The following is a 23,880-nucleotide window of genomic DNA, read 5'->3' as shown; positions in this document are numbered from 1 at the left end:
GTAATCAGAAACAGAAAATTTGCAGTAATCTACATATATTTCACCAGCATCCATGTGATTTCTTGACCTTATTATATAGTTTTAGGAAATATGCCAAGTGGAGAAGTGAAGACATTAAGGCTATCATCAGCTGGTTCCGAATAATAATCTGAACTGAACCAAACTTTCTAACTTACCGCAGCACCATTGGTTCTAATGCCTGAGAAGCCAACCTTTCAAACATCCTTTGGAGAGGAGGATGCAAAGAATGGTCCTCATCAGTAAGAGCAGCGCTGCATTTCTGCAAAAGTCGAGCATGAAGCCCAGCTTCACACATAACTTGTTGATTTCTTTCTGTATGTACTAGAGACTGCAAGATATTGGCCACCGCAAGCTGGAGATCTAGTGCATGCTATAAACACATAAAGCAAAAACAAATACTGCATATTTTATTATACTATACATGTGCTCAAATACTGCATATTTTATTATACTATACATTCTTACAAGAACAATAGATATGTATCAGAAATGGCAAGTTTATGCTGGTTACTAGCAGGGACATTAGGTCTGAGTAAAACAGGCATTTCTAAGTACATACTGAAAATACATAGGACAACACCTGGAAAGAGATGTTTTTAGGAAAATCAATGGGATAATTGGCCTTTTTCCTCTGAGCAACATGCCTTTCTGTAACCACGCTGTTCCAGGTACCAATCAAAATGCTATTTTTCTTTGGACAAATTGAACTAGCAGTATTATCAGGTTCTAGCCAGTAAATTCTAATAGAAACTATTAGAATGATACACAATAAAGCAATTAAGGCTCTCACTTCTGGCTGTGTAGTTGACCCAACAGAGACAACAAGATCCAGCACAGCTAGCATAGCTCCAGGATGGATGATGACGGCGTCCAAATTTTGCAGAGGTATAGCTCCTTTGTGTAACTTCACATCAGTAGCATTTTTGGAAGGGAATACTGAAGGTGCTGATACTGAATGGTATGCGTGTCTAAAGGGGAGAAGGAACAATAACAGACCCTTAATTCACTTTCAGCAGTAAACTCTTCTCCAAAAACTTTAATTAAGTATTGAATTTCAGGCTGGAGTAATTATATACTTCATCTATTATTACACAATGCCCTTTTAAGATTTCTTTTCCATAGCAATTTGCTCTGTATCATATTTTTACAAGCATCACAGCAATATTTTTTCCAGAAGACCCTTTGCCCTAATCATTATATGTCGGCTAGTCCAGATGAACTATAAACTTGTCTGATAACAAGGATTTCTCTTTCAACAATCTGGACTGAAAATGAAGCTTGCGTATCATTCCCACACTGTGTAATATATACTGAACACAACACATATAACATGAAGAATGACATGTCTTACACACCTCTTTCTACAGGATCTGATGTAATATAAATCATTATATTAGATGATAATATAAATCATTATATTAGATGACACTATTTGCTTATCGAGCTCTATAACATCTAATCTAGTTAGCAACAGTCCCAGGATTTTATGCAAAAAAAAAAAAAAAGAATCCGTCCTGTCACCTTTTAATTCAGGGTTCAGTAACATGTGGTTCTCGAGTACATTTCTTATGGTCATCAGAAACCCTATAACCAAGATTAGTGAAAACTAAAAAGAATTCCTGCCAAGTTTAGGTGAAAACACAGAAAAACAGAATTGTAGCCCATAAAACCTACTGTATATCTCAATTTTTAACAATAAGATCTCTGCCTAACTCTCCTTTTCTTACATAGATATTGTAACCCTACTGAATTGTAAATATTAAGGTTTGCCCATGCCTATTGTAGCTGGGCTTTTTAAACCAGACAAAGCATCTGTCTACCACTGACCTAATTTGTTTATGTGCTTTTCTTTGGAACTAAAGTAAGTCAATTTTTATTACCATAATTTATCTGAATTAACACACACACTTTCCCCCAAACAATAATACATTGGTTGTGTAAATTATCATTTGTCCATACAGTCATTAGGAGAGGAACCCAACTTGATGGAATCATATTAACCTCAAACTGATTCTGATCTCTACCTGAACACTTTGCATCACCATAACTTTGCAGTACTACTTCCATTTTGCCTCTATCAGCAACATAGTCAGCATATATTTAATATTGGGGAAAATGAGAAATTGCGTTTTGAATCCCAGGATTTGAAAGCAAATAGAAAGCAAAGCCAGATCACAAAGCTTTCATTCTAGTAAAACTATTGTTGATCAAAAAATGACAAAGGCTCAAAGACAATTAGGAAACAAATATCCATAAAAGGCGAAAGATAACTAGAGCCACAGAAAGCAAGACAATTGAGTTAAACTTGTTTTTAACAGCCAATGCTCTGTGGCTGACTGGCAATACATCTCTTGTCCAACAACTAGCATCCTCAAGAGAAGGAGTGTTTTCTAGGGCAAACGACACAGTGACACTGCATTACTCACATCTACATGGTAACTTGGTGGAGCAACTCATTTTCTGCAAGATGAAACTCCCCCTGCTGGACTTTGGACTGGAGGAAGACAGAGGCACCTTATCTCAATGTCCAGATCACTAACAGCCATTTGCTCACCTAAAGCCAAGGGTGAACGGGGAATACTTTCCTTCTGACATAACAGTAACTTGCCAATTACTCACTTGAGTCAGTTACACTGGAATGAGTAGGTGGAGAAAAATCTAGCCCACGGATTATTTCTGTCATGTGGGTGGCAAGTAGCAATCAGAAACAGTAGCCTCCTTTTTCAGCTGTTAGGTTAAAAGCAAGAGCATAAGGGGCATTTTCTGAGTTTCCATCATTTCTGTGGTTGGAACTCTTACCCTGTTTTGTCACATATCTGCTATTTGTGTGGTCCCCTAGAGTTCAGTGCACTGAACGTAGTGCTTAAAAAACCCAGAACTTGTTAGTGGTTGCCAACACATATAGAAATATCAACTACATATTATTAAGGATGATTCTGTAGCCTCAATTTTCAAAGTAATACTATCTCTACTTCTTCAACTCACTTTTTAAATACAACTGGTAATGTCTGGGAACTTTCATTTATTTATTTATTTAAAAAATTCATTAATGATTTATTGAAAAACATTCCACACGAATGAATATTTCTAAATGGAGCTATATATGGCTTGACACAGGGGTTCTCAATTTGTGGGTTGGGACCCCTCAAGGTTTTAAGCAACTTAACATCTTTCTTTCTTTCTTTCTTTCTTTCTTTCTTTCTTTCTTTCTTTCTTTCTTTCTTTCTTTCTTTCTTTCTTTCTTTCTTTCTCTTTCTTTCTCTCTTTCTCTCTTTCTCTCTTTCTCCCTTTCTCCCTCTCTCCCTCCCTCCTGTGCAGAGGAAGTGGGAACACTGTCAAAACTCCCACCAGACTTTGCCCCTCATTTTGCCTTTGCAATCCTACAGTGGGCAGTTGTGGTCTGCAAAGTTTCAGAAATCCTGCTATAAAGAGATTACATATGAATTATTGAAAGTGGTATATTATTCATTTCTTCCCCATCTCGGCACCAGAATTTGAGCCTTACTTTTAAATTCAGGAGGGGCATCGTACAAATTCATTTACCATTTTAGGAGGTCGTGAAAGTCAGAAGTCTGAGAACCACTGGCTTAATAGATACTGATTTAAGAGATTCTCATATTTTATTTTATTTTTTAATCACATTTGTGTGTTTTTCACCTAAATATTTATGCCTTATTACATCCCAATTAATGTCTGGTTTCATGTAACAGGTAATCTAACTTAAACCTAGTACTGGGGAGAATATTGATATTACAAACAACAGTGCAGGAAATGGGCAATAATTTATGCCCATTTAGCTATTATGGAGCTATCAGTGTTACATAGGTATTTGTCCTTTGACTCCATCCATTTTTCTAAACAGAAACACATTGATCCAAAGTATTCATAACATTCCTGACATATTAAACCAGTGTTCTTAAAGTGTGGTCCTAGGACCCATATTTTCCCAGATAGAAATGATCAGATACAAAGAAAGCAGAACGTCTAGAAGACCATGTAACAGAATGGCAGACAGAGTTTATCAGTGAGTCCTTGGGGTTCTCTGAGCTTGGTTGTTTTCTTGCAAACGTTTCATTACCCAGCTAGGTAACATCTTCAGTGCTAGAATGGAGTGGGGTTTGCTCTCTGTTTATATACAGTAGCTTGCCCTGCCAGTGTTGGTGGGAGTGTGGGGTTTTTTTTTCTTGGTAGTTCCTTGATTAGGAAAAGGAAACAGACTACCTATACAACATCTTCCAACAAAATGGATATCCACACAATTTTATCAAAAAGTGCTTGACCACTCAACGTACAACAGAACCAACCCGAACTATGAAAAGGATAACACTGCCATACATCAGAAATGTCTCAGAAACAACCAAGAGACTATTACAACCAAATGGCATCTCTGTAGCACACAAACCAACTAAAGCCCTCCAAAACCAGAAGACCCAGTAGCCCAAGAAGAAAAAACAGGAGTCATCTACAACATAGAGTGTAAGGACTGTAACAACTGCTATGTAGGACAGACAGACAGAAGGCTAGCAGAGCGCATCTATGAACACCAACTAGCAGTCAGAAGACACGATGAAAATTCCTTAATCTCACGACACATGGACAGACTTAACCATAGTTTCAACTGAAAACTATCAACATCTTAAACCAAGCTAAATTCAAAAATGCGAGGGAATTCCTGGAAGCTTGGTATTCAGACAAGTCAGCCATCAACAGGCACATAAACAACATCTACACACTATTCAAAAGAGACAATAAAAAGGAAACAAAAGACCAGGACATCTCCTCGCCAGCAATCATCACCCAGGTAAGCAGAGATTAACACCAAGATTATCACCAGACATACAATCAAACAGTAAACAATACCCTAATCAAGGAACTACCAAGAAAAAAAACAAAACCACACTCCCACCAACACTGGCAGGGCGAGCTACTGTATATATAAACAGAGAGCAAACTCCACTGCATTCTAGCACTGAAGATGTTACCTAGTTGGGTAACGAAACGTTTGCAAGAAAACAACCGAGCTCAGAGTATCCCAAGTACTCCACAGTTCAACCCTGAGCTATATATATTCGCTTCTAGAGTTTATCAGCTTCATCATATCCCATTCTCTACTTTTCGTTTTAACTTTTTGAGAATTGAGAGTTAAGAAACGGTATTGCATGCTCAAGGGCTAGTGACATCCAAAGGAATAAGTGAACTTTAAATTTAACTGCAGAAAAAAAAATGTTTAAACAGAATTCGCCAACCATTTCAAATTAATAAATATAAAAAACTGACAAAACAGATAGGATTGCGAAGTAATGTCCAACTGACAAAAGAGAGGACATTTATTTATCCCTCAATAATAATCCTATTAGTATCATCATCATCATCATCATCCAAAGAGATGACCAAAGTAATGAAATCAGAAAAGAAAAAGTACAAGTCATGACATTTAGCTTTCACTATACCTTTTAATTCTTAGAACATTGCTTTAAGTAAAATGGGACTGAGAAAAAAACACCTTTTTTGAGTCATGCAGGAAACTTCATGTCTGAACTGACATCTCTGAATTATGTTCCGCAAGTCCAACTCTTGATTCTCTCTGTTACTTTAGTTCAAGACAGGTAGTCTTCATTTAGCGACCACAATTGGGACCGACAACTCAGTCATTCAGGAAAGCGGTTGCTAAGTGAAACCACGAATGCACTTACAATCTTACTTCAGCTTTCCTTTGCTTTACAGACCTGCAAAGGCTGTAAATGTGGGCATTGGTTGCAAAGTTACTTTTTCATTCCGTAACTGTGAACAGTTCATAATGAATGGTTGCTAAACAAAGGCTACCTGTATAAAATTGCACAAACAAAATAGACTTCAGCAACCAAAACTATTCCATATACATGTTTCCTAATATCAGAATTTCAACTTAACTTTTTCTTTTATATAAAAACAATTCCTTTTTAGTTAGCCAATTTCAATATGGTCTGCAATCTTTTTATGCTCCAGGCACCACTGTGCAATTTTGTGTGATGGGATAGACTCAAGAAAAATGAATTAAAAATGGCTGAAATTTCACAAGATTTCCAAAATCTTGTGAAATTTCAGCAATATTTTTATCCAAACTCTAAGAAGAGTTAGTGAACTTTTAACCTTTCAATAATTTTAATAGTTTGGTCCAGACTTAGTCATAGGTAGCATAGATCTACTGAAATAAATTGAACCTAGTTATGAGTAGCATGACCCACTGATTTCATTTCAGTTCTAACCAATCCAGTATAATCTGTATGCCCAACTGGTTTGCTTGTTTGTTTTTTCTTTCTTTCCGTTTTCAAATAAATCTTTCAGTCATGTTAAGTGCAGACAAATCAATTACACATAACAGAAAAAAAGCAAGGAGCACAGTTACAGAAGTTAATGATAGACTGTTTTATGGACTCAATAAGAGAGCCTTACTCCAGAGAAAGTTTTAAAAAATGATTGAAGAACACAGAAAGACAAGACCTCGGCTTGGGGAAGGTAAGAACTCAACCTTTTCAGCTACAACTTCTGTTTAAAAAGGATCAGTACCTTTTCCTGGACAAAGCTGGTGTGCCCCAAGGAGAGGGGAGAGAAGACTCATTTGTCAGGCAAGGAGGAATCTGCTCAGCACGACTACAGACAAAACAGACACAGAGGGGACAGCGAAGTTAGAAAAGAGAACAAGAGGCTGGAAGCTTTGTTAGTTTTACAGTTTCACCATGAGAAATGGATTTTCCAGGATGAACTAGAAAAGAAGACAAAACGTTCAACAAACAAAAACCGAATGAAACATAGGAAATTATCAAAGACACAGAATAAGCAAATTCATTTTCAACAGTGATTCTTGCATTACGGGTGAATTGTTAGGCTGAAGTGTTTACAATTGCTTCTTCCCATTATGACATCTTGGAACAAGCCTATGGATTGTTTAGGATTTGGAAAAGATAACAGAGGATCAGTTTTCAGTATACCCAATATAAGCAGATACTATTACATTTTCATCAGCACGACTAATATTGCAGTCTATAATACAGCAGGAACTCTGCAAAAAAGATGCTTAAGTAGGAAGATGTGAGGAAAAGGAAACAATTGATAAGGAACAGAACAGAGAAAAAAAGATGAGAAATATTTATGCAAGTTTAGCCCAGATTCCTTAAATTTCAGCATCAGAGAGTACCAACCAGATCAACCATTGAGAAATCTAAAAATACTTTTAGTATGAAGATCTCAGTGTATGACATTTAAAAAACCAATTAACATCAGTGAGAAATAATTAACTTATTTACTCATATACTTACAACTAGGGCAATACTTAAATGTTATGTTATGACTGGTGTATTTAAAGACGTTAAATATTCCCTGCCTTTGTCTGGGCCATTGTGTTAATATGACAAAATATGCTTCACAAATAGCATCATGATTCAAAATACTATTAGCTCAGTTTTTTAAACAAGGGGGAAGCAATGAAAAAAGTGCAGAAAACAAACAGTCTATAGTACATTAACTTATATTTAAATGTATCAATTTCAATTGTAATATTACCTTTATTTCCAGAAATCAAATACTTTAAATGCTCTAAAATACAAATAACGAATGTTCCAACCAGCATTATTTTAATTGTAAAAAATCTTTAAAACTCTCACATTATTATTTAAAGTATAAATTTGACCCTGCTTTTAAATGGGTCCAATGTTGATTTGTGATTTAGAAAAATGGAATAAAACAAGCAAACAAACCCTCTCTTTTAAACAGAAGTAAATACATGCTATTTTTCTGGATGATTCCAAAGTTATTAATAAATGAAGTTTCTATAGGTAAATACACAATGATGCTGGCACTTGTATGCTTTTAACCACAAAGGTATTATTTCAGCAAAACGAATGCTGCTAACAACTATTGTCCTACTATAGGAATTCTCCTACAGAAGTCCTACCCTTCTTTGCTTATATCCAGATAATACATGCAATCATTATTACAAAAAATCAGACCCTTTCTCCAACACAAGTCCTTGCTGTAAATTGTGCATGCAATGTAGTTATCAAATGAGATTACAGACACATAAGTCATTGGCAGTAAAGAACTGGGAAATAAAGAAAATGGTTGGCCACCATCCACCTTAAAAGAAAGAAAGAGCAAGTACTGCACCAAGTTAGCCTTCGCCAGACTGAAATCTATCACATGACCTGAATTTCAATTCTCCAAACCACATGGTCTTTGAACATGGGTATGAAATATCTATGCAGTTGAATGCTTGTGGAAGGCTACGCTAAGGAAGCATCAGAGACATGAGATGTGATGTACCCAAATATTTAGAACTCTATCCCAAATCTACATCATACCTGTCAAAAGAATCTGTAGTTACTTTGTAGAGGTAAATAAAGAGCTTGCTGCAGTGCCGTAAAGTGGGTGAGACAGAATCCATGGAAATGAGGTCATCTTCCAACAGTCTTTGAAACGGCTGGGTATTGGAGGGGAAGATATTCACAGGACTTAGTTTTCTGGAGTCTGAGAAGCAGCCAAGTAATCTTACAGCATCAGCTAGCTTTTCATACTGGATCTCTGTTCTGAAGAAGTGTGAGTTGGCTGGCTCATAACGCATTGCTGCAGTCAAGGTACAGAGCACAGTGTGGAGCAGCTCGAACACTTGATTCTGGTTCACTTTCTCCCAGCCATTTTTGGGTGGAGAACATAAGGATCTTTCCATGGCAACAAGCAACGAGGTGATATATACAAATCCACCAACTTTCCTGAAAACTGTTCTCGTCCGATGGCTCTCCTTTAATACCAAAAGCAGGGCCTACATGGATTTTTAAAACACGGCAGTATGAATAAGACAACACAGGCTCTCTAGGCATTGTAGACACATCTAGGCACTGACATGTTAACAACTTCCCTGGACAATCATATGACCAAAAGTCAGTCTTACTGAATACAAAAAATATTTTTGAATGATAAATTGCAACACATTCAATCAGCTCTAAAATTCACCAGCAGTATCTCTTGAATGTTACAGAACACATGCTTAACAACAACAAACCTATTCTTGTGTTGTGTGCAAATGCAAAAGTGAAGTTTGTGAAGATTTCCTTCTGAACTGGGTTAAATGTCAGGTGTATTCCCTTAACATATTCATAGAGCTGTGAGACAAGAAAAGTACCACAACTCTACTTCCTGACTATGAATCTGGGGGGCCAAGGTTCACATGTGGTCATTAATTGATGTGCAGAAGCCACAGTCCAAAAATTGGGTGGGGCTAGGACTAATGCATAAATACACACAAACACATATGTATCTATATGTACTTGCAACAGTATCCAGGTTTGATTCCTGCTTGGTAATGGAGCTGAGCAACTTTCAGACAGTCATTCTCTCTTAGCCCAACCTACCTAACAGGAGTTACTGTTAGGGGAATGAAATAAGGGAAGACCTTCCATGTCAACTGTGCTGGGCCCTCAAAAAAGAGGCAATAAATACACAAACTAATAATTAAATACATAAGCCATTCTCCTGCACCTTAAATCAATCCTATCTTGTATCATAGTAACCATTAGCCTCCAAGCCACAAGCATCCAAGTCACTTCCTGTCTAGTCCCAGTGAATTAGGAGAAGGAAGAAAACTGTAAAGCAAACCAGTGTCCTGAGAGTGCCCCAGAGCCGGGAGAGATTTTAAATTTCTCACAGGGCCGTTTTAATTTTCTTTTTGCCAGGACAACTAGCAGTATCAGAAGGTTAGTTACGGTAGGTGCAGATATGCTGGCAATTTAAGTGCACTTTCAGAATCCGACTTTCATGACACCCTGTGAGCAGATGCTAGCGGAATTCACAACGGTGCTATTTCTGATCTCGAGTAAAAAATTCAGGACTGCTTTTTCTCTTCTTCTTTCAGAAGGGAAAGGATAGTATAGTTTCCTCCGTTACTGTACTCCACTGCCAGGAACTCAGCTTAAGCCCAGGAAATTTCACTGGGCTTCTCCCTGTGCTTGAAAAGAGACAAGGAGACAAGCAGCTGCACCAATGGAGGCTGAAGTGTAGCAGGATGTGTGTGAAGAAGATGCACAAGAGGCAGATAGGCAGGTACAGATGAAAGCCAGTGTGGGAAGGAGCAACAGGCAGTGGAGCAGATAAGGAGAGATGCAGAGGAGGGAAGAGGGAGAAAAAACTGCCTTTCTTCCATGTTTTAATTCAGCAACACTTCCAAAAGTTGGCAAAAGTTGCCAACTTCCAAAAGTTGGCCGCAACTTTGGAGAAGGTTCCAGGGGATACTCATACCATGTGGGCTATAGCACCCTGATCTGAAGTCTGGAAAATGTCAGCACTACATCCAAGATCACTTTGATTAGTTCAGGAAAGAAGACTGTTGGATGGGAAAGCCAACATGTCAATGAACAGTTACAAACATTCAACATTCTCTCTCATATACAGATATAAGTCACAGTTCCCTTCCTCCCCTATTTTCCTTAACAGTTTAAATTTTAAAATGGTTGAGGATTCATGGAAGTGGTGTGTTAATTAACAGTTATGAGGCAGCTTGGGTTGAAAAGTAGCATACAAATCTAATAAATAATCAAATGAAACCGCCCTGTAAGGCAAAGACAAAGACTGCTAAGAATAACTGTAAGGTTGTATTTTGTTTTTCGTAGTATTTATTTTAAATTGATTTTGTTTTACTAAAAATTTCATTTAAGGAATAAAATATACCACAAACATTCTGTGAAATAAAGAAGTAAAAGATCCAGACATATAATATTATTTATTTTTCAAATATATAGATCTCCTATGTTTTCTGTAAGAAGCTCTTCACAATTTCTTGGGGGTAAGTAGGTAGGTAGGTAGGTAGGTAAGAAAAACAAATTGGGCCAAAGTCATCCAAGGACCTTGACAACCTGAGCTTCCAATTTCCAAAATCCAATCCTGGCCATACTGTCTCTTAGTCATTTCCACATGGTATTAAAAAGATATTCTAATTAGGAGATCACCTGAATAATGAAGTCAGTCCTCTATGCTGATTCTGGGAGATTCATTCATCTGAACTACCTTTCTCAGATTTATTATACAAACCTGATCTTTTTTACTTCAAGAATGTTTAAATATTTTATTTCTTCTGTTACATTTGTTATTTGGATCATTAAATAACAACTTTCATAAAACATACACACACACACGTCGGAATAAGAGGTTTATTTTATTTTAAAACTTGTAACTAGTAAAAAGCTTCATAATTATATTTGATTATTGTGATTGAAAGAATAATTTCCTGGAACAGTGAAAAAAGTAAGAATTATGCACTTACTCTTAGTATATCAGTCTTCAGCTGCAATTCTGTGGGTGGAGCGGAGTGCATCAACCCTAAGAGAGTCCCCATGTCATCATCACCACTTGGTGATAACACCAGCTGCTGGATTATCATCAGTGCTTGCTGCCTACATTGTGGATATTTTACTATGTTATGTACACACCTTGCTCCACCAAACTCCCTGAAGATGCCTACAATGCAAACAAGTAAAAAGGAATAGCTGCAATACCACTAAGGCACAAAGACACTGTCAACTGGACAACTACTGGCATAATTATCTATAATGGCTGCCAACCCAAAAATGCCAGTAAGCATTCCAAATCAGGAACAGCAGCTTTTCCAAAGATCATAAACTTTAAAGAGACTGCAATAATGGCAAAAACATTATATTTTATTACTCAGTTATTCTACACTTCATTCTTATGAGTCTGTAGGAAAAACAAGCCTTGCCCAGTTAATCTTATCTCATTTTTCTCATTGGGTAACTTTAATAGATTGTGGGAATGTTGCACACATACTATATCTTGACTTTAAGAAAGTATTTGATTAAATACACCATGACATTCTCATTAGTAAACTAGCTAAATATGGTCTGGATGGCATGACAAGATACACCTAGATCAAAAATCATAATCAATGTTCATCTATAATTCCTAATCAAACTGGAATGAGATACTACATTTGGTGTGGCGGGGGGGTGGTTGTCACACAATTTAGTCTTAGGCTTTGTATTCTTGAGTATTTTTATTAATGGCTTGAAGAAAGAAGTGAAGAGGACGCATATTAAATCTACACATGACACAAAATTGGGTTGAATAGCTAATGTTCTGTAAGACAAAAATAGGGTTTAAACTGATATTGATAGGGTAAAATAACAGAATGAAATTTGAACAATTGTAAATTCTTCACATCAGAAGCAAAAATTAAATGCACAGTAATAAGATAGGGTACACATGGTTTCTAATAGTACTTACAGGGAAAAATATTGCAATAGAAGTTGATAAAAAACATGGGTAAGCCATGTGATGTGCTCCAAAAAGGGGCAAATGTAATTTAGGCTGAATCAACAGAAATATAGTTTCTAAATCATGGGAAGTATTCATTCAATTTTATTTTGCTCTGGTAAGACCCCACCTTGAGTACTGTGTACAGTTCTGGGCATTGTACTTTAAGAAGCATTCAAAGAATATGGAACAGCTTCAAAGAAATGCGACAAGCATGATCAGGGAACCAGAAACTGTCCTATGAAGTGAGACTGAAGGAGCCAGTCATGTTTAGCCTTAAGAAAAGATTAGAGGGAGGATATTATATCATTCTCCAAATATCTGAAAGGATATAACACAGAAAAAGGTCATGATTCTTCTTCTCTTCCTCCACAGTACAGGAAGGTAGATTCCAATTGAATATTAGGAAAATGTCCTAACAGCAGGACTGAAAAAGTGGGAACAACTATATAGAGATTGTGTTCAAGAGGAAATTAGATAACCATGCTTTAATTTGAATTTCTACACTGAGCAGAATGATCTAAATGGCCTTTCCAATTCTATGAAATACAATCTATGATCTTTTGTATCCAATAAATATCTAAGTATTTTTTCAAAAGCTAAAGCAAGATAGTCAATTAAAGCTGTGGCTAAGCGAGCTCATAAGCCCATGATAAGATATCCCAGTCAGGAAAGGTTACATCAGTGTTTTTCAATCTTGGCAGCTTGAAGATGTGTGGACTTCAACTTCCAGAATTCCCCAGACAACATGCTGACTGGGGAATTCTGGGAGTTGAAGTCCACACATCTTCAAGCTGCCAAGGCTGAAAAACACTGGGTTGTATCTTCAGATACACAAGCAATGAGAAAACTGAAGTAGAATTATATTCAAGAACATAATACTTGAATATATACTTCAGAAATTCCTGGGTATACCTGCAAATAATAATTATAAATACATTATCACATTAGGAGAAAGCATCCATAAAATGAAGGCTGCTATACTATAACAATAGGCTGATAAAAAAAATTCACTCTGTTGGGAAGATTGAATCTATCCTAGGATGCCACAACTGATTTAACCATGGTTGAAAAGTGAGTAGGAGACACAAGTAAACACAGAGCAAGATTTGCTTCTCCAAGATACTGTAACCAGATACATAAAGTTATCATTTCATTTGTTTGCCTCAAAAGCCTTATAAATGACAGGTAAAGGATTACAGCAAGCCCAAACTATGTTTTTAATTTTGCTTTTTAAAAAGTGAATGCATTTTAAAACACAAATTTAAATATTTTAATATAAACATGTTGAAAGTGATTTACCTTCTGCAATAGATGGCAATCACTAAGAGAGATGACCAACTGACTTTGACCAAATTAAATTAATATTTGTTTTATTTCTATTACTTTTATAGACCAGCGTAAAAGTAATATGTGACTGAAATAAAAATAAATACTAAAAATACCAAATGAAATGAGAATTCTGCTATTAATACACCTTTATCCATCAAACAATTGGTACAGTATTTAACATCTCAAAAACCACGTAAAACATGAAGTTCATTACAGAGTGAAGCATGTTTCAAGAACAATCATCATCACCTAAGAGTTATTGCTCATTTCTTTCAACCAGTCATTTGTTAAATACCTGCATTTGTGTTTGATCCTTGGAGCAGCACCGTCAAGGTCTCCATAACCAGCAAAGCAAGTTGTTTTTGGTCTTCAAATGAACTGCTATTTTTTGAGTCTCCTACAAAACATTATTAAGAAGCTACAGTAGAAGAAGATGCTTTCCCTTCACAACACACATTCATATTATTCAGTCACTTACACACGTGCAAACATATTTCTTCAGTTCTATTATGTTCACTGATTCTGAGTGTCACTGGTACTTTATATATGGTGCCTTAGGTAAAATTGCTATGAAAATGAGCATTGGTACAGCACTCAGCTTTTGAGCACTGAGTTATCATAACCTCAGATCCTTGTGCAAAATATGAGTTTACTGGACACTGTACACAGTTTATGGGTGTGGACATAACACATCAAATTATATTTCATGTATAAGCATTTAAAAGTAGAAGAGGTTCAAAATTTTATTTGGGGGAAGTTTTATGCTTGGAACAAATGTAAAAAAAAAGCATATATAGTATTTATAATAGTTTGAGATGAATATGCATCTCCAGTAGTACAACAAAATCAAAAGCAAAAGTGTTAAAATAAATCCACTTGAAAGTAGATTTAAAGAAAGGGGGAAAAGTAGGGGAGGGAATCTACCTTGATCATTCAGAGCTTGCGTAGGATCTTTCAAAAGAGCAGCATATTTGTGCAGAAGATTCACCATCACTTCCAGAAGTCCCACCTCCCTGAAAACATCCTTAAAAATGTAGTCATGCCGTGTGAACTTAAGCAGAGTCTTCATTGCAATAATGCTACAAGAGTAGGAGGTGCTGGATTTTAAGAGGATGCTGACACTAATCAGTTCTTTGCAAGGTATGTAATTCAAGCTAAAGACAACAAATTCAAGCATCTCAAAGTATTTTGTTTGTACTTCTGGAAGCTTTGAAATTTTCTCCGCAAACTGAGACAAAGTGTGCTGGGATTCCAGGATAAAATAGTTGGCATTATCTGCAATGTATATATTCAAAATGGCATCAAGAATAATTTGTGCTAGATAGCTGGTTTTTGCTTTAAGAAAAGCATTCTGTAGGACTGAGAAGGCCTGGATATTCCTCACATTGTGACCTACAACAAAGAGAGAGAGAGAGAGAGAGAGAGAACATGTATATTCTTCAAAGCAGGCTGGACTGGAAGCTGCAATGGGTGTGCGAGGTGCAGTGAGGGTGGGTGAGAGGTACCATGCGGTTTGGAGAGGGTGTGTGAGAGGCACCGCACAGGTTGGGGAGGGTGCATAAGGGGGAGGGTCAGGGAGGTTGCATGGGAGTGCAAGGGAGGCACGGCAAGCGTTGGGGTGGGTGTGCGAGGGTACACAAGTGGCTGGCAAGCGCAGAGGGGCTGGGGGAAGGTGGGGATTACTTACCCTAGCAACCTTCCCTGCTGACTTCCCCACTGACTTACTGGGGAAGCTGGCAGGGAAGGTTGCAAATGGTGATCACCAGATTGCAAGGCATTTGACAACTGGTTGTAAGTACGAATGGGTTGCCAAGCACCCAAATTGTGATCATGTGACCACAGGGGTGCTACGATGGATGGACAGTAGACCAGTCATAACCACCATTTGCCAAGTGCGATCATAACTTTGAATGGTCACTGAACGAATGGTCATAGGTCGAGGATTACCTGTATACAACATATATCATATTTTAATTTAAAACTCTAAAAACTGCTAAGCAAAAATGATGGGCTTCCATAATTTGGATAACTGGTTGATCTATGAAGCAAAGGCATATATTGTAAAGAATATTCTCATGGATAAAGAATAAATTATTCTAGTCTATTTAATCACATAATTAAGAACCTTAGGAAAGGTTTTTTAAAAATTAAATTACTATAAATACCCAAGACTATATGTTGCCAATGTTATTCTGCATGTGTAAGATTAAAAAGAATAATAGTACCTTTGCCTGCAGGTTGGGGAACTGCAAATCCAGGCAGTAAGAAAGGTGCCCCTGTAGTAACACCAGCTGGTTTTAATTCATTGACACCATATGTTGTTAATGAGGTTATCAGGTTAACTAAATCCTTCAAAGCATCCTTGGATTCTGCCTCTTTTGCTTGTTCTAACCTTCAGGAAAAACACATACATTTACTGAACAAAAAGCAGTGGATTCCTCTGCATTGAAATTTGAAATATCTCAATGAAATAATAAACCAGTTGATTTCAAACACAGTTTTATTTTGCATCCAAAGTTAATGTTCAGGGCTCATTATAACAGGGATGTTTTTGAAACTTTCAGACAATTTTAAGCAGATCAACACCACAGATCTGCCTCTGCAGCTTTGGTTAGGTCTATGTGTTCTCCTAAATGACAGTTTCTAAGCAAAATGGTAATAAGAGTGGATATGGGAGGAAAAGAGAGGTAATATGGGCTACATATTCAGCAGACCATCTCCCATTAGAGGACTTCTATCCCTAAAACCCATGCCCCTTTAAATTAAATGTAACTTCCTATTCAAAGAACTTCACAGTTATTCTAATGCATGTAACAAACATCCATATTTATTTCACAAGCAAAGACACTGCACACTCAATGAAAGCTGCCCCTGTAACATCAGAGATGGGGGGGGGGGGGACTGTGTACAAAACAGTGGAATAGATTCACAAGAATACAGAAATTAACTTCATAGGGTTTACATTAATGTACTAGTACGGAGAACTGGAATTACTACTGATACCATAAAATTGGCTCATCTTATTAGAGAGATGGCAGTTTTGTAACACAAGGAGGGAACTACTTCTCATTTAAAAGGCCAGGGAACTGCCTGGGGGAATACAGAGATAGATATTGAGTTAAACAGGAAAAAAATAGGAATTCAGATATGACCTAGGCTGTTAGGAATAAAGCTGGCATATCAGGGACCAGCAATTCATAGACTAGCTAAAACTGCTGTAACAACAAATCCCTCCCGCCTTCTGTGACCTTGAAGAGAAGGTCCAAATATCCATTAATTTAGAAAGGCAAGAAGAAAACGCCAAAAAACCTGAAGCACTGGAATATATACAGGCTCTGATCAGTGTATACTGCAAGAATAAGTAGATCCGTTGTAGTTGGTTTCCTTCTTGACTGCAATACAGTATCTACATTACCTGAGTCATGATTGAGAATCTACTGCTGAATAAGCCAATTCTAGAAAAAGGGGTTGAGAATCTGAAGAGCTTAGATTTACAGTCATGCCAGTGCTACAAACCAGGTCAGGAGATTTGGAGTTTGCAAGGTCCAGGGATCTGAAAACTGCAATTAATACTTGAAAAAAATATTTGTAATTTATTACAAATTACACAAAGCAATTTGCTTGTTTTCAAAACTCTGCAATTTGCATCCTTCACTGAGTACATATAACCCTGTCTTTTCAGCTCTGTAATACCCTACTAACAGTTTTTCTTCCTTAAGATTAGATGTACACGTATCTGGGAATGTAGGAAGCTTTGTCTAGTTTGGACTGGTTAAACGTTTTGGAAGCTATAATGTAACTTCTGTAGGGTAGAAGCCTAACCATAGAGACTTGTTAATGGTTACTCCAAAAGTATCAAACATTTTGTTCTAAAGCATGGTGCTTCCTGTTCCCAACTCCCATGACAACCTCTACTTGTTTCTCCTTGGTTAATAAATATATTTTGATGTTGGCATGTCTCTATCTTGCCAAATATCAACCAAAGTTTAATTTAAAATTCTGTTTTTATTCAGTCTCTCCTTTGTTGTGCTAGACTAAATGCATTGATCTATGCAATGTTATAAACTGTTACCCATTGTTCTAAATAGAAAATGGAATCTAAAAGAGATAGAAATTTTGATATGACTGAGATACTTAATGAATGCTGCTGTCCTAGTAAGCCTAAAGTTGAACTAAAGTTTGGATCTAGCTCTCCAAGTTTACAATTCTTCGGACTTGGCTAAGACAAGATTGCTGTACATTACAGTACTTTGCAACAGTAGAGTTTTGCAGCTCACCTGAAAAATCTTAAAAGAGAGGCAACCAAGCCAAGCCTTTTGGATTACTATAGCCATTACTCCAATCTACCAGGACACTAGCATTTATCTTTAAGAATTAAATCTCACAATCAAATCTAATTTCAATGTAATACTGAAAGTGGGAGCATTACCAAAACTCAGCCTGGGCTTTGCTTTCTGCTTTATCTGCAGGCTTACCCAAGCCAAGCAGGAGTGAGTTTCAGCAATGCATTTTCTGCCTGCACAAGTCCACAATGGGCAGTTGTGGTACTGCAAAGTTAGAGATCCTCTGGATATGTAGATTAAAATGCAATTATTAACATTAAGCATTTATATTTATTTCTTGTCCAAACATAATCATATTGAAATCATTAGTTTTATTCATGGGGAATGGTTGCATAAATCATTTTATCATGTTACAGTCACATCATATTGTAGAGAATTGAGAACCCTTACAATATTAAGGTAAAAATTTAAAAACAAGGAGCAAAGCTTGATTGTTAATACTACCACATCAGATTGATTCTTTCTAGTTGTTGGACCACATAAATGTCCTTACCAAAGAAAGGAACTGACATTGGTTCAACACTCAAAAATCTAGATTAGTTTATGAATGATTATCAATGTTGTACTTCATATTAGGCTTTCTAAATTCCAAACTAGCTGAAGGGTAATTAAGTTTGATTGGAAAGTCCAAAACAATGTGCACTAACCCTTTTCTAAATTCTCCCACTTCATCCTTCTTTCTATCACTGAAAACATTTCTTCATGAAAAGCCAGATGATAATCTGTCTATTCTACTAAGGCCAAGATAAAGGCATTCTAGACAGAACAGATTAGCTTAAATTAAATTTTGCAAAACAAGCTAGTAAAAGTTTGGGTGGAAAAAAAAAAGCCCAAGCTCCTTCTTATAAGGAGAGAGACAAGTAAATGACAATTTTATTTCTTAATGCATTGAACAGATTAACATAAACATTCTTTCAGAAGAAAACACAGTATATCAGCAATTGCATCACGAACCCAAATTCTAGGTCTGATAGTAAGAGGCCTTTCCCAGCATTATTTATGAGAAACAAGCAATGCCTACGTTAATGTAAACATATTTAATTCAATTATAACAATATAAAAGTTTCAGTTTCATAATCAAAAGGTGCTAAAATTAATCTGTATCAAGAGATTGGATGATAAAACAGTAAGCCCAAAAACTGGAAGCTAAGGCAGTCTCACTTTGTGGATAGTACCATTTTAATGTAGCCTATAAGAAGGTTCAATTTTTCACCTGCATATTCACAATAATATTATATTTATTCCTTTGTTGATAAGACCTTCCCAGGAAGTGCCTCATTTAAACAAGAAGATATATTTACAAACATGATTTGCATACCTGAGTAAAAGATCAAAAAGAAAATTATATCCTTGCCATATCCTAAAATCATCTAGCAGCGTTTGAGACACATCACTGGAATCTTTAAGGAAACAGGACAGGCCAGCAAACATTTCAACTATTTCTAAGGGAGAAAGGTCGTCGGATTGCTGCATGTTCTGAACACATGTTGATAGGCATTCCTTTTCTGAAAACATATTGAAGAAAAAAATCTTTTCAAATTATACATGTTGTATATTCTTATGTAGACACCTGGCATGCCAGAAACAACAGAGAATGTTTAGTCTGACTGACTCAATTCAGCATTATAGTCTGCCTTACTATAACTTCTCCACTGTCTTCAAGACAGACAACATCCCCATTGTGTGTTATCAATATTCGTAAAGTACTGATATTCTGCTTTTACAAATGAAAACTGAAAATCCAGTATGTTAACCAGACCATGGACACTTTGAAGAAAATTAATCCTGAAGCACAATACAGAATTGCAGAAAACCTGAATTTACACTTTTATGAAATTGAAATGCTTAGATTATTTAGTGGTCTGTCAACTGTTTGGCTGTTCTCAGTTATTACAAGCTATCAATACAATTGAATATTAAATTCGACTCTTTGACAAACATCAAAAGAAGCAGTTGGATATCAGATATCATCAGATGCTGAATATCTACAGCGAATTCAAGATATAGTGAACATATTAAAACACCTCATGAACAGCTATATCTCATGTTACAGAGAATAATTTCAAGGAGAATTTATGGGATGATGTCTGTTTCAGGTCTACTGAATTCTGTAGAAAACATAGTTTTGAACAAAGTATCATTCAAACATGTTACCTATTAAATAAAATCTTTTCTCCCTCCTATATATGTTCAAAACAAATGCAATTCCACCTTTTATTGATTCACACCACCTATTTCCTTAACTGTACAAAAGAGATACCAACCGTGAATGTATTTTACTACGTTGACACTAAGGCCATGACGTGATATAGTCATTAGTACTTCCCCTGCACTCTTCCTCCAAGGCAGGTTATAGGGAGGGCACCATGAGGTTATTGCACTGAAAAGAAGCTGGAGGTCATCTTTCTGAGCAAGCTCTTCCGCTGGGGACACAAAACTGCACAGTTTCACTAAGATCTGAAACAAAAGGCAATAACATTCACTAAAACAAGGCTGTACCCCATACAAATCGCTTATAATCTTTCCTTTATTCTGATTACTATTTACACTGTGAACAAAATAGGTACCTGTGAACAATTCCTTGGAGTGAGTTCAGCTTAACTACATTATAGAACAAAAGTCAAATGCCACTGTACACTTATGGTTATTTCTATTCTCGGTCATTGGTTTGCTTGATGAAAAGAGAGAGAGAGAGAGAGAGAGAGAGAGAGAGAGAGAGAGAGAGAGAGAGAGAGATCCACCCACCCACCCACCCACCGGCAAGTCACTGTCAATTCTTAGCAACCACACAGATAGATTTTCTCCATGACTATCCAAACCTAACCTAGTTTCTCATGTTTTATATTTACTGCCTACAGCACTGAAAATATTCTAAAAGCCCCCAACCTCCAACCCAAACTTTTTAAAAAGGAATTTCATTTAAAATTTATTACTTATCATTACAACGCAGTTACCTGTACAAATACTTTCTGCAACAGCGCTCTACGCTCTGCTAGAGGCAATTCATTCTGGGCTCCGCCAGCCACCTCAGGCACATGTGGAAGGTCAAAAAACAGATAGAGACATTTCACAAGCGTGGAAGGCACTGACATAGTCGTCATGCAGTCCACTGTTTTCTGGGGAGAAACAGCAAAGATATTTTTAAATGAATCCAATGCGATTTGTTCTTAATTTATCCTGTTAGAAATGATTCAACTATACATTATTGCACCTTTAAATGAAAGCACTCTGAATGTTTGCCAAAGAAAACAAAAAAAAGTCCAATTAACTAGAAAGATAAACGTTCACAACCTGTGTGTGGATTGGGTGAACCTCAACCTTCATTTATCCCAACTACTCATTTTTTTCCCATCCTGTATGATTGTGAGGTATCAAGAAGCTCTCAAAGGAGTTCTCTAAGCATTCAACTATAATCCTTGAAAGCTGTAATGGCTGACCAGCCCCTCCCTCCCAGCCTTCCCTCTCCTTTTTCAAAGAGGGAAAAAAGGATTAATTTAGAGAAGGTGCGGTCATGATGAGAACCTTCAGCAAAGGTAGGGTAAGTCCACTGGCAAGAACAGAACTAGCCCAAATCATCACCTCCTGCTTGACCTGCATCCTGCCTTTGCTGCATTCCTCTTAAATCAGTGTTTCTCAAACTTGGCAACTTTAAGATATGTGGACTTCAACTCCCAGAACTGGCTGGGGAATTCTGGGAATTGAAGTCCACACATCTTAAAGTTGCCAAGTTGAGAAACATTGTTCTAAATCCACAGAGGGATCTGCCTGATTTGGCTTCCTGTCACTGAGTAGAAATGCTTAAATAACTGTTATTGAATTTGTTCTACTTTTGAGGATCTCCTTTTAGATATTGCATCAGAAGTTCCCTTCATCATCCCCTCCACTGGGACTTGCAACTTCCTGCCAGCTTCCCCACCGACTTGGGTTGTGGAAAACTGGCAGGAAGTTGCCTCGCCTAACGACCGTGGGATGCAGTTAACAAGGGCAACCAGGACAGCAGGGAGTGCTGTTGCGAAGCAATGCGCTCATGCTCTACAACTGCATTGTTTAGCAATGGAAATTCCAGACCCAATTGCCATTGTAAGTCAAGGACTACTTGTATTGCAAATTTTTTTAAAACTGGTTGTACTATACAATTTACCATTATTTTACTGTGCAATTATTGTATAATGGCTTAATTTACAATTAAATTGTAAAAATTATAGCTTTGGCAGATACTTTGTATAAGATACAATTATCTGAATCCTCCCTGGCCCCAATCCTCAAATTTTCACTTATTTATTTTCATCCCAGTGAGGAGATTTTGGTCACTTTACAAGATAAAGGTGAAGCATTCATGAGTGACATGAATGCTTCTTTAGTGATTTTTTGGCACTTTAGTGATTTATTGGAGGATACCACTTGGTGTTCATTAAGAACTCACCTGTCCAGATGAAGCTAATAGGTTAATTGTAGTAAGCAACATCCAACCTCTACTGGCTTCTTCACTCTGATTGATTTCTAGGAACTGGACTATGGCACGACTTGCGGCTTCTAAAATGCAAAGGAGAAAGAGAAGAAATATCAACATACACAATCCCTCAATCTCTATTTATTTTAACGTACCAAAATAATTGCTCACATTCATGTACATTGTGCTTATTGTATACAGGTAGTCCTCACTTAATGGCTGCCCTGTTTAGTGACCATTTGAAGTTATGATGGTGCTGAAAAAGTAACTTTACAACCAGTCTTCATGCTTATGACTGTTGTAGTGTCACAGCAGTCATGTGATCGAGATTTGGGCACTTTGCAATCAGCAGGTGTTTACAACAGTTGCAGCATCCCATGACCACGTGATTGTCATTTGCGTGCTTCACAACTGGCTTCTGACAAGCAAGAGTCAATGGAGAAGCCAGCAGTAAAATCACAAGTCACAGTCACATGATGTCTCACTTAACAACCGTTATTTTAATCTATTATAAGGTACCTTAAGAATCATTCAGTTGAAAGGCAAAAGGTGTGCACATACTCTTGAACACACACATATCTCTATGCTGAACTCCCTTGTGCTCAACTCATAGGGATTACAGTGTATGAACACCTCCACACCATTTTTTTGGTAGCAATAAAAAAATAAGTTTGCCAGGTACCTGGACTTTCCTGGTTGTCTCCAATTCAACTACTAACCAGGTCTGATTATGCTCAGCTTGGCATATCCAGAACTGTCTAAGCTACTACCTGCTGTAGCTTGCCTACAGAAAATGAATAATTCAAGCATTTACCTGTGGACTTATTAGAAGCCCTCCGACGAATTTCAGTTACCATTAATCGTGATACTTGTGTTGTGAACTGAAGGAGATCTGAAAACTTTTCTATCATTGTACTTGGAGGAGCATTTCCAAATACCTGCAGAGAGATGAAGAAACTGCTAAGTAAGCATGCATGAATCAGACAGAGTGCAAATTAATCTGACATAAATAGGAAAATGTGCAATTTAACAGCATTGTTTTAGCATTATTGGTGAAAAGTTCCAATTAATGTAGAGATTCTTTTGCTATGTTCCAATACATTCACACATACAATCCTTAAATATTAATACGAATGTTAGAGCTTTGCTCTGTTTTTAGAACAAACTTCCGGTCACTATGTTCCTCTTTTTATATGTATTTTTCCTTTGTAATCTGTAAGAAGCCCAGAGTTGTCAGGGAGTCAGTGGCCTTGAAATTTGAATGAATGATTAAATAAATAATGACCAAATGAAAAATAGCCACATCAATAAAACTTTCCTTTAAGCTATTTCTAAATATTGTCTTGGGTAAAAGTAGAGAAATCTGAGAAAGAATGATAAGTAAACAAAGAGAGAAGCAGAAATTTTTGGCAACCTTTCTGCTATTATTTGTCTGTAACA

General features: G+C 36.8%; 1 protein-coding gene across 6 annotated transcripts in view; it reads right to left on the bottom strand.

Moving 5' to 3' along the window:
• Positions 1-23,880, bottom strand: part of WDFY3 (WD repeat and FYVE domain containing 3) — a 136,696-nt gene that overhangs the window by 69,446 nt on the left and 43,370 nt on the right. For 4 of the 6 annotated variants that reach the window (XM_088133101.1, XM_088133100.1, XM_088133102.1 and 1 more), the window contains exons 3-14: positions 23,255-23,378; positions 22,414-22,523; positions 20,945-21,106; positions 20,255-20,447; positions 19,309-19,495; positions 15,873-16,039; positions 14,572-15,039; positions 13,943-14,044; positions 11,309-11,502; positions 8,358-8,815; positions 812-989; positions 177-391 (exon numbers count right to left, since the gene is read on the bottom strand). In XM_088133101.1, the coding sequence (XP_087989227.1) occupies positions 177-391; positions 812-989; positions 8,358-8,815; positions 11,309-11,502; positions 13,943-14,044; positions 14,572-15,039; positions 15,873-16,039; positions 19,309-19,495; positions 20,255-20,447; positions 20,945-21,106; positions 22,414-22,523; positions 23,255-23,378 (2,558 nt within the window). Of the gene's footprint in view, positions 1-176; positions 392-811; positions 990-6,567; positions 6,652-8,357; positions 8,816-11,308; positions 11,503-13,942; positions 14,045-14,571; positions 15,040-15,872; positions 16,040-19,308; positions 19,496-20,254; positions 20,448-20,944; positions 21,107-22,413; positions 22,524-23,254; positions 23,379-23,880 lie in introns of those variants that run through there. The other 2 variants (XM_088133105.1, XM_088133104.1) reach the window with 2 other exon arrangements.

Source organism: Python bivittatus, unplaced genomic scaffold (genome assembly GCF_059951505.1).
Source record: "Python bivittatus isolate LINGU-HERP-01145 unplaced genomic scaffold, Pbiv_v1 ctg000070_np1212, whole genome shotgun sequence".
NCBI lineage: Eukaryota > Metazoa > Chordata > Lepidosauria > Squamata > Pythonidae > Python > Python bivittatus.
The sequence above is the reverse complement of the archived record's forward strand: the minus strand, read 5'-3'. Positions and strand labels throughout refer to the sequence as shown.